General features: G+C 52.7%; 1 protein-coding gene across 1 annotated transcript; it reads left to right on the top strand.

Moving 5' to 3' along the window:
- Positions 1-4,341: 4,341 nt before the first annotated feature.
- On the top strand, positions 4,342-9,995 carry FUS (FUS RNA binding protein). The gene is made up of 15 exons (XM_053470534.1): positions 4,342-4,425; positions 4,991-5,015; positions 5,103-5,254; positions 5,396-5,561; positions 5,667-5,911; positions 5,998-6,166; positions 7,537-7,571; positions 8,370-8,411; positions 8,498-8,607; positions 8,736-8,865; positions 8,940-9,041; positions 9,147-9,261; positions 9,350-9,450; positions 9,539-9,686; positions 9,770-9,995. The coding sequence occupies exons 1-15, from the start codon at positions 4,413-4,415 to the stop codon at positions 9,807-9,809; spliced, it is 1,593 nt and encodes a 530-aa protein (XP_053326509.1). The 5' UTR covers positions 4,342-4,412; the 3' UTR covers positions 9,810-9,995.
- The last annotated feature ends 537 nt before the right edge of the window (positions 9,996-10,532 follow it).

The following is a 10,532-nucleotide window of genomic DNA, read 5'->3' as shown; positions in this document are numbered from 1 at the left end:
AAGCGGAAACAAACCGGAGTTGGGGGGGAAATACTGTGCGCTCAAGAAGGACCGAGCCGAGCGAAGCAAACCAAACATGACTCGATACAAAGAGACGACGAGGAGACGCTCAGCCCGCCAGCCAAAAACAAACTGAAATGACCGACTGGTATTCCAGTGCGCCAGGGGGTCCTCCAAACCCTCAAACACCGACTCCATCATCCAAAAAGATGAAGGCACGTGCGCAGAACGTGCTTCCCGGGAGACTGTAGAGAGGGGGAGGAAGAATGAAGTGAAGGCCAGAATTAACCTCACCTCCAGTGCTGGTCCTCCTCGTCCCCCACACTGTGAATCCAGCCCAGAGGAGGATATTGAGACTAAGCCTTACACTACTGGACATTCATGATTAAGGGACGCTCCAGACACCACATGCGCTTTAATGCGTACGATAGGGGGGTTCCTCCTAAATTTTTGTGCAGCATTCTCCAGAATACGAAACGCATTCGTTTATTCGATAATAGTCAACGTGTCAGAGACATAAGACTGTCCCGTGTAGAACGTGCCGCTGTGAACGTTGACGTGTTTTTCTACTTCTTTTTATACGCTCATTTCTCTTGGTTTTTTTTTATGTTGTTTATGGTTGCATTGGTGGAATCCGTTGGCATCAATAAAAGGTAAAAATAATAATTGTCACCTTTGGTGAAATCTTCTCTTGTGCTGCTGATGCTCTATAAGCTTCTACCTCTACAGCTCACCTCCCCCGTGTGTTTCAATAGTTTTTCTTCTGTAAGGTTAAAGATGCCACTTTTCATTGGGTAGAGTTACAGAAGTTTTTGTGATCTCAGAGGTCTCTTCTCCAGATGGAATTAAGCAATAAGATTTAGGCACGGATATTTACGAGCCTCTAAACTCTCATCCTATCTTATACTGTAAATAGATTTCGCATCAGCCCCCACGAGCCCCATAACGGATACTTCTTCACATAAATCTGTACAAATGCGGATCTGGGTATGGGGGGTCCTCCCCAGACGACCATTACCAATTAAAGCTAAAAGGGCTTAGGGTGCGTTCGGGATAAATACCCCTCAGGGAGGGTGAGGCGAGGGCGCGGGTAACGTCACAAAATCATGTCGAGTTCTGACTTACCTCCCGCTTGACGACTGCAAAGTCAAAACCGGAACATTTACAGCATGGTGTTAATGTGGAGCAGTCGCCATGGGAACCACTGCTCTTGCTGCCCCATAATGGGCTCTTTATACTAGCCGGGTTTCACATCAACCTCTCTGCACTCGGCTACAACCACTGGGGCTCAGGTATATTTCTAGTCACAGTGTCCTTATATATAAGTAAAGAAGCTCCTCTCAGAGGCGAATATTACACCAGCCCCCCCCAGATTACTCTGTTCTCCCCTCTGAGGTGAATATTACACCAGCCCCCAGATTACTCTGTTCTCCCCTCTGAGGTGAATATTACACCAGGCCCCCCCAGGTTACTCTGTTCTGCCCTCTGAGGTGAATATTACACCAGCCCCCCCAGGTTACTCTATTCTCCCCTCTGAGGTGAATATTACACCAGGCCCCCCCAGGTTACTCTGTTCTGCCCTCTGAGGTGAATATTACACCAGCCTCCCCAGGTTACTCTGTTCTGCCCTCTGAGGTGAATATTACACCAGGCCCCCCAGGTTACTCTATTCTCCCCTCTGAGGTGAATATTACACCAGGCCCCCCAGGTTACTCTGTTCTCCCCTCTGAGGTGAATATTACACCAGCCCCCCCCCCCCAGGTTACTCTGTTCTGCCCTCTGAGGTGAATATCACACCAGCCTCCCCAGGTTACTCTGTTCTGCCCTCTGAGGTGAATATCACACCAGCCCCCCCAGGTTACTCTGTTCTGCCCTCTGAGGTGAATATTACACCAGCCCCCCCCCCCCGGCTGCAGCCATTGGCTGGTTTCTCACTGTATGTAGACGAACCGCCTACACACACAGCCCCAGTAAGCCACAAGCATAGTTGCCATGGAAACTCTCTCCCCGCCACTCCGTGTGGAACAAACCGGACTAAGCTGGAGCGGAAGGAACCATCATGTATAGAGGGGGGGATGCCGCACAGAGAGCAGTCCATCAGTCCTGCGGGGTCTTCTGTAACTGTATATGTAATATGTATGTAACATGGATATAACATGCAGCATCTGCAGGTCCTACATTGCAGTAAGCAGAGAGAAAATCTATACTGCATCAGAACCAAAACCGCTGCTCCCCGCATCAGAACCAAAACCGCTGCTCCCCGAATCAGAACCAAAACCGCTGCTCCCCGAATCAGAACCAAAACCGCTGCTCCCTGAATCAGAACCAAAACCGCTGCTCCCCGAATCAGAACCAAAACCGCTGCTCCCCGAATCAGAACCAAAACCGCTGCTCCCCGAATCAGAACCAAAACCGCTGCTCCCCGAATCAGAACCGAAACCGCTGCTCCCCGCATCAGAACCAAAACCGCTGCTCCCCGAATCAGAACCAAAACCGCTGCTCCCCGAATCAGAACCAAAACCGCTGCTCCCCGAATCAGAACCAAAACCGCTGCTCCCCGAATCAGAACCAAAACTGCCGCTCCCCGAATCAGAACCAAAACCGCTGCTCCCCGAATCAGAACCAAAACCGCCGCTCCCCGAATCAGAACCGAAACCGCTGCTCCCCGAATCAGAACCGAAACCGCTGCTCCCCGAATCAGAACCAAAACCGCTGCTCCCCGAATCAGAACCAAAACCGCTGCTCCCCGAATCAGAACCAAAACCGCTGCTCCCCGAATCAGAACCAAAACCGCTGCTCCCCGAATCAGAACCAAAACCGCTGCTCCCCGAATCAGAACCAAAACCGCTGCTCCCCGAATCAGAACCAAAACCGCTGCTCCCCGAATCAGAACCAAAACCGCTGCATCAGAAGTGGGACTCGGCCGCCCTCCTCCCTCTATCAGACTGCGACTCCTATCACTTACTTAGCAGCTCTACAGAAAAACTGCCGGCTAGGGGTGATGTGACTTGCAGTCCCAGCTGTGATGTGCTCTGGTGTCATATAGAACAAAGCCCCCCGCAGGCACCCCCCCCAGACCGGCCGGCTGTGCTGATTATTGTGCAAATGCCCAAGGCTGCGGTATAATGCCGCCATGTTTACAGTAAACAGCCCCGGTGTGTAGGGGGGGGGGTTTGTCTGTCTCAATCTACGTCCAAAACGGGCAAACAGCGTAACATCTGCGTTGTATTTCCTCCCCGGTCCCTCCAGGGCCCCGAGAAACGCGGGGAGACGGGCAATAATAAAACAAAGAACCCCAAGAAGTGACGAGATTCATTCATCTGCACTATACTCCTATACAGCCGTGTACCCCTATACCGCAATATACCCCTATACCGCAATATACCCCTATACCGCAATATACCCCTATATAGCCGTGTACCCCTATACCGCAATATACCCCTATACCGCAATATACCCCTATATAGCCGTGTACTCCTATACCGCAATATACCCCTATACAGCCGTGTACCCCTATACCGCAATATACCCCTATATAACCATGTACCCCTATACCGTAATCTACCCCTATACAGCCGTGTACCCCTATACCACAACATACCCCTATACAGCCGTGTACCCCTATACAGCTATGTACCCCTATACCGCAATATACCCCTATACAGCCATGTACCCCTATACCGCCATATACTCCTATACAGCCATGTACCCCTATACCACAATATACCCCTATACAGCCGCATATCCCTATAGAGTGTGTACCCCTGTACCGCAGTATACCCCTTTAATGCAATATACCCCTATACAGCCATGTTCCCTTATATTGCAGTATACCCCTATACAGCCATGTACCCCTATACTGCAGTATACCCCTATACAGCCATGTACCACTATACTGCTGGCTTCTGGGGATTGTTGTGCCGTGACCCTATAGACATATATCCTATAGACATTACTGTAAGTGTTAACATGGGGTGTAGGACAGTGTAGGTTTATTGTTACAGTATCTGCTCTATCAGCAGGCAGTTGGCAGGGATGGCAGTCCTGATACCCCACATGCCCTGAGAGGCAGCACGGGGCAATAACTCAATAAATAATATAGTAATAGAATGGGGCATACCACTGAGCTTATAGCACGGGGGTGCCAGAGCATAGCCTTTTGTTTCCTTCGCGCATATACCGGTATATTTATATATATTGAGCTGCGGTGAGGGGGCGTGGCTATGCCCCCCCCCCCGAAACACAGGCTGTTCAGTCATTGTCATACAGTAACCCAGCAGCCCTTAATGCCTCCCCCTCGCAGGGCTGGTGAAATGGTCTGCCCCGAGTCCTTATACAAGGCTGCGACAATCCCGCCTCATCCAGTGCGGCGCGGAGAGGAGAACCGGTGTATTTGTGCGTGAGAAATCAACATGGCAACCAACGGTAAGAAGGCCCGAGCATTCGCATACTCAAGCTCCTGGGCTATTAACGGGTGACGGTATCGTCCGGTATTATTTTACTCGGGGGGGGTGTTACATTCATTTTGGGTAGTCGTGCCGCCAGTGAGTGAGCGAAATGTTCGGGTAATGATCTCCGGGGTGGCTGCCGGTTCGCTACCCTTTTTTTTTTCTCCTGAGGTTTTTTTTAACGGCCCTTGCACTCCGTTTCTCCTGCGGATGTCCCTATTGTGTCCCGCGCCGGCGCCATTTTGCGTCCATGCTGCCAGGCGTCGCCATTTCGTGGTCTGGTAGGCGGGGCTGCTGCAGAGCCCGTTGCCCTGGAAACGTGTGCAGAGGGGAGAGCGGCGCCGCTTTACTGCAATGGTGGCGGATGAGTGGAACTGCCTCCCAGCTCACAATGAGGCTCCATGGGCTGATCCACCCTTCACTCTCCGGTTGTTTTTATCGGATGGCCGGCCGGATGGAACCCTTTCGTTGCTGGAGTGGTGCTGAATGTGCGGGGGTATTTAGTGTATTGCTAGCTCTGACTCTCTCTCTTTCTCTTTCAGATTACTCGCAGCAGGCCTCTCAGGGGTAAGTATTTCTCCCCCTGATCTCAGTTGGTTACGTTCCTTCCGGAAGGTTGTTGAGGATCGATATTAACCCTTTTGTCTGTTGCAGGTACGGGGCATACCCTTCCCAGCCAGCTCAGAGCTACCCCCAGCAGGGGGGCCAGACGTATAGCCAACAGGGCTACAGCGGCTACGGACAGTCTGCCGGGGGCTCGTCCTACGGACAGAGTGGCTACAGCTCCTACGGCCAGGAACAGAGCTGTAAGTGTCTCCTGGGTGCAAATCCCCGCTTCCTCTCTATGAGCGGATCTCCCCTCTGCGGGGTGGCGGATTAGGGTTCGGCTGGTCTCTGGTGCTATGAAAGGCCCTCTAATCGTAACCAACAATCTCTTCGTTATTTAGCAGCCGGTTACGGATCTCAGTCGGCCCCTCAGAGCTACGGCGGCAGCAGCGGCAACTACAGCAGCTCCCAGACACCTCAAAGCAGCTACACCGGGGGGCAGCAATCCTCCCAGTCCTCTTACTCCAGTTACCCCCAGCAGCCTCCTGCCAGCAGCAACACCGGGAGGTGAGTGCCCCGGGGGGTGGTGGTAATTAAAGCTTCCATCTGCTCTGCGGGTTTCTCTGACTAAACGCTGCATTACGAATAATTCGTGTTAAATGTTTCCTTCAGTTATGGCAGCAGCTCCCAGACCCCGTCCTACCAGCAGCAGCAGAGCGGCAGTTATGGACAGCAGCCAAGCAGCGGGGGCTACAGCAGCCAGCAGAGCGGCTACGGGGGCCAGCAGCAGCCTGGTTATACGGGCCAACAGAGCCAGAGTAGCTACAGCAGTCAGCAGCCCAGCTCGTACGGGCAGCAGTCCAGCTACAGCGCTCCGCAGACCTACAACCAGCCGCAGTCCCAGTACGGAGGTGGAGGTGAGTGGCCGTCCGGTGGAGGTTCTTGTGGCTGAGCGTGCGCGCCCCTCGCACTCCAGCGCTCATTCTGCTCTGTTTTTCCATAGCTGGAGGATATAACCAGGATTCTCCCTCCATGGGCAGCGGGGGCTATGGAGGCTCTGACCAGGGAGGCTTTGGTGGGCCAGACAGAGGCAGAGGCCGTGGAGGATTTGGTGGCAGAGGTGGCTTTGACCGTGGTGGCCGGGGCAGCCGCGGAGGCCGGGGTAGCATGGGGTAGGTATCTGACCATAGGCAGTGTGTGTGTGAGATGTGTGCGCGCGACATGAGCTTTCTGCAAAGGGTTCGATCCTCTCAGTGAGGCTCTGGGTTACCATCTGCAAACTGGTTTGTGGCCCTGGGAGCACCGAGGGCAGTGTCTTCACACCACAAAGGGCTTGTTGCCTGGGTCAGCATGCGCAAATGTGATCCCAAGAGTGTCAGGATGACAGAGAATGGGTATAAAACGCACAAAGTGCTGTGATCAGGTGTACAAAACCACCGGGCAAACGTCCTCCTCTGGGAGCTGTTACCGGGTACCATCCGCGACATCACATGAACGCTGCGTGTTACGGGGGGTAATTACACGGTGTGCACGTCCGTGTCCTGTGCCGAAGTGCACTGTGACCGCTCCTGGTGTGAATGTGTGCGTGTGAGCGGCTATGGTGGCGTTTTAGTGTAAATTGACTACATTATATGAAATCTGTATGTATTCCGGGTGGGATGTCGGCGACGGCAGCCGGACTGTACAAACAGGAGCTCCCCGGCTGTCGAGCTGCCCTGCCGCGGGGTATCCGCAGGGGGCCGTGTCTGTACAGACGCTAGCTGACTGCTCAGTACCTGGAACGGCTCCATCACTGGCTGGGTGCCACGTGCTGCGTCTCCACCAATCCCAGCGTGGCAGGTAGGGTGCACGTCGGCTCGGGGGTCCGTGGATGGCACACGAGCAGCAGTGTCTGTACAGATGCCGGCTGAAGGGTCTTGTAGCCAGCCGGATGGGTTGATACTAGCTGATCGCCAGCCAATGGGCGAGATGGATGGAATCTGGGTGGTCTCTACTCGCTAAATGGGCGATTGGTTTAAAATGCCAGCGTGTGCCGGGTCAGGAATGAAGTGCGAATCATGTTTGCTTGTGTTGCTCATTGCTTTGTGTTAACAAACTCTGCATTTTATGTGCTACAGGTTTCAAGGTGTCGTCAGCTTTCACGGTAGCTTTTTCAGCCAAATGTAACTGTAGGCGTAGATTAAGTAGACGAGGCCCGCGTATCGGGCCGCATTTTAACGGCGCTTGGTTATAACGTACAGAATCGTTAACGCTCGGTGTACAAACCATACTGAACGATCTCGAGGCAAAGTGCCCGGTGTGATGGGAAACATGTTTGGTAATTAATAGCGATGGCACTAAATACCCCCTCCCCCCCAAGGAGCCACTGTGTAACTGCCACAAAGCCGCATGGTGACAGCAAGCCTCAGCGGGCTCATTAATAGCAAGCGTATAAGAATGAGGCGTTAGCGTGCCGGCCGGCCTAGTCATTTCACCGATTAAGATCTACTGTAGCCTCTGGAGTCTCAAATCAAACTTCAATTTCTCCTAATTGTCTTCTCAGCGGTGGTGAACGGGGAGGATACAGTAAATTTGGTGGTAAGTGAAGAGTTCAAACACACAACTGTGCTGTTTTTCATTTGATATCCGTCATTCATACAATGGGAGTTACCGGATCTCTGCGCTTTAGATTGGGTTCTCGCTCCGGCTTTGGAATCGGTAAAAAAAAAATATATATATAAAAAATACTAAAAAAAAATCCGCAGTATGCCGACCCCGCGGTGGTGAAAAGGGCAAAATTGGTGAATCCGGGGCACTTTGGGTAAATGCATGCTTTAACGCAGAACATTTAAGAGGTCGGTTGGCTCTGCGGGTCGCTCACAACTTGTGTACAAACAACGTGATCACAAGCAGATATTTCCTGTAAGAAGGTATTTTTGTGCAGAAACGCACGGTTTGGTACGTTGCGGTTACCGGGCCGCCAGGGGTTAATCTTGTGTTGGTAACGAGGTTCAGACACGCTGCTAAAACATGAACGTTTTTGATGGAAGTTTCTCAAATGGGTTCAGGTTTTATGAGTATCCAGGGAGAGCCGCACCATAATAACGATAAAAACCTATATACTTCTCCACGTCTGCTGTATCTCCGGTGTAACGATTAGCGAGTAATTCTGCTACGAGGTGTCGTGTAACCAAAGCGCTTGTCTGCTCTGTAAATGTGTTTGCTTCATACGGCCACGATAACAAAACTAAAGACGGGGAGGCAGTTTTCCTGCCCTGGGGGGTAAAAGCGTATAAGTAGTTCTGAATGCTGACTCACGCGGGTGTCTGTGTGCTCGGGGGTCTCCCAGTCTGAATGCCCCCATCTTCTGACATGGACTCTTCTCTGTTCTTAAAGGACCACGTGAAGGCGGCCCTCCCCCCCGGCAGGACATAGGTGGTAAGTGTCTCCTCTTGGCTCTATAGGGGTAATCTCTCTATAGGTGACGTCTGGTGGGTAATCTGCGATTACTTTCTCCCCCGCAGCACCTGAACAGGACAATTCCGACAACAACACGATCTTCGTGCAAGGCCTGGGCGAGAACGTCACCGTGGAGTCTGTGGCCGATTACTTCAAGCAGATCGGAATCATTAAGGTGAGCCGCGTGCCGGGGTCTTGTTGCCCTCTGCGGGGTGGTCTTTGCCGCTAGATGTAGTTGGGGGAGGGGGTATTAAATCGTTGTGCACACTGTCGGACGGTCAGTCACCAACCTGTTCTCTGCAGACAAACAAGAAGACCGGGCAGCCGATGATAAACCTTTACACGGACCGGGAGACGGGCAAACTCAAGGGGGAGGCCACCGTGTCCTTCGACGACCCCCCGTCTGCCAAGGCCGCCATAGACTGGTTCGATGGTGAGTGAGTGCCAGCTCTTGTGCTCATTTCTCTGGGTAACCGACATGTTACTAATTCCTGGCTTTCTATTTAGGTAAAGAGTTTTCAGGCAACCCGATAAAGGTCTCTTTTGCCACTCGGAGGGCAGACTTCAACAGCCGTGGAGGCGGTAACGGCAGGGGCCGGGGGCGCGGAGGTGAGTGTGTCGGCCTCGGAACCTGTCCTCGCGTGTCGTGTTTATCATCACGCGTGTGATAAGCTGAGAGCCTTGCTGGTGCTGTAACTGTTCCTTTGCTTGCAGGTCCGATGGGCCGTGGAGGGTTTGGAGGTCCCCCCGGTGCCAGCAGCAGCCGTGGTGGATACCCGAGTGGTGGGGGAGGGCAGCAGAGAGCTGGAGACTGGAAGTGCCCCAACCCGTAAGTAGACCCCATGGGGCGCCTGCTGTGACCTGGGGGGTATCTTTTACCTGTAACCCCCCCTACAGCTTCTGATTTCTCACTGCAGAACCTGTGAGAACATGAACTTCTCCTGGAGGAACGAGTGCAACCAGTGCAAGGCTCCCAAACCTGAGGGCCCCGGGGGGCCCGGCGGAGCCCACATGGGTGAGGATTAGTAGCGTTTGTCGTTTGCCTCTTTTAAGGTCACCGTTACGTGGATTGCTGTTGACATCCCTTTGATTTTCCTCCCATTTAGGTGGTGGTTTCGGGGACGACAGAAGAGGCGGCGGACGGGGTGGTTTTGACCGCGGGGGCTTCAGGGGGAGGGGTGGAGATAGGGGCGGTTTCCGTGGCGGCAGAGGCGGGGAGCGCGGAGGCTTCGGACCCGGCAAAATGGATTCCAGGTAGGTCTTTGTGGATTAACCTGTCGGTGATGGTCGTATTTCCGGAACTTACCGCTAACGTCTCGCACCGTTCTGTTTTTCAGGGGAGACCACAGACAAGACCGACGAGAGAGACCCTACTAGCTGCCGGCGGCAGCGCTTTGTACAATTTTCCTTTTTTTGGTTTTATTTTGTATTTCAGAATGTGTCCTATGGATTCTCGCTGAATATTCTGTCCACGTACACTTTGTATGACCTCCGCTGTGCGCATGTGAATTTTATTAGTCTATTTGTAAAGTCCCTTAACCCATTAAACGGATGACATTTTCATTGTGGGAGTTTTTCATGAAGTGCCGGCGGCTGCTTGTGCCGTGAATGAGGAGCCGTATCACCGCGGACTCTTGTAATCCAGCGTCGGGGCAGTGGGTTCAGGGCTCGGGGGCCAAATCCCAGTGTTTTCTGTTTGAGGTTAACTTCCCCAGACTTGGTAAAAGGTTTAAAGGTTAATCTGATATACAGAGAGGTGGAGAGTTGAGACGGTTTGGCCCCCTGGACAGGCAGGGCAGCGGGATCTGAGATGCTAGGGGAAGGTGAGGCGCTCGTTATGGAGACTTTAATCTTGGACATTAACTCTCATCACTCAGATGGGCTCTTCACGCGGCTGTGTGGCCACAGATTGCGTTTTTGTTTCACATATTTTTGCTTAGGGTACGTGTGACGGCGGAGAAACCTGGCCAGAAGGTTCTGGAAATACCCCATGGCTTTAGGATCTCTTTCTAGACGCCGTATCCGTCCCGTATAGTGCCCTATAGGGTAGTATCTTCATGTTTATGGGTTAACGGCTGTGGAAGGTTATACATTTTCCAT

Source organism: Spea bombifrons, chromosome 7, assembly GCF_027358695.1.
Source record: "Spea bombifrons isolate aSpeBom1 chromosome 7, aSpeBom1.2.pri, whole genome shotgun sequence".
Classification (NCBI taxonomy): Eukaryota; Metazoa; Chordata; class Amphibia; order Anura; family Pelobatidae; genus Spea; species Spea bombifrons.
Note: the sequence above shows the minus strand (reverse complement) of the source record. Positions and strands in the feature narration are given on the sequence as shown.

Coding starts and splice junctions, on each gene's coding strand:
- FUS (XM_053470534.1), top strand. Junction 5,255..5,395: donor CTACGGCCAGGAACAGAGCT/GTAAGTGTCTCC, acceptor TTCGTTATTTAG/CAGCCGGTTACGGATCTCAG. Junction 5,912..5,997: donor GTCCCAGTACGGAGGTGGAG/GTGAGTGGCCGT, acceptor GTTTTTCCATAG/CTGGAGGATATAACCAGGAT.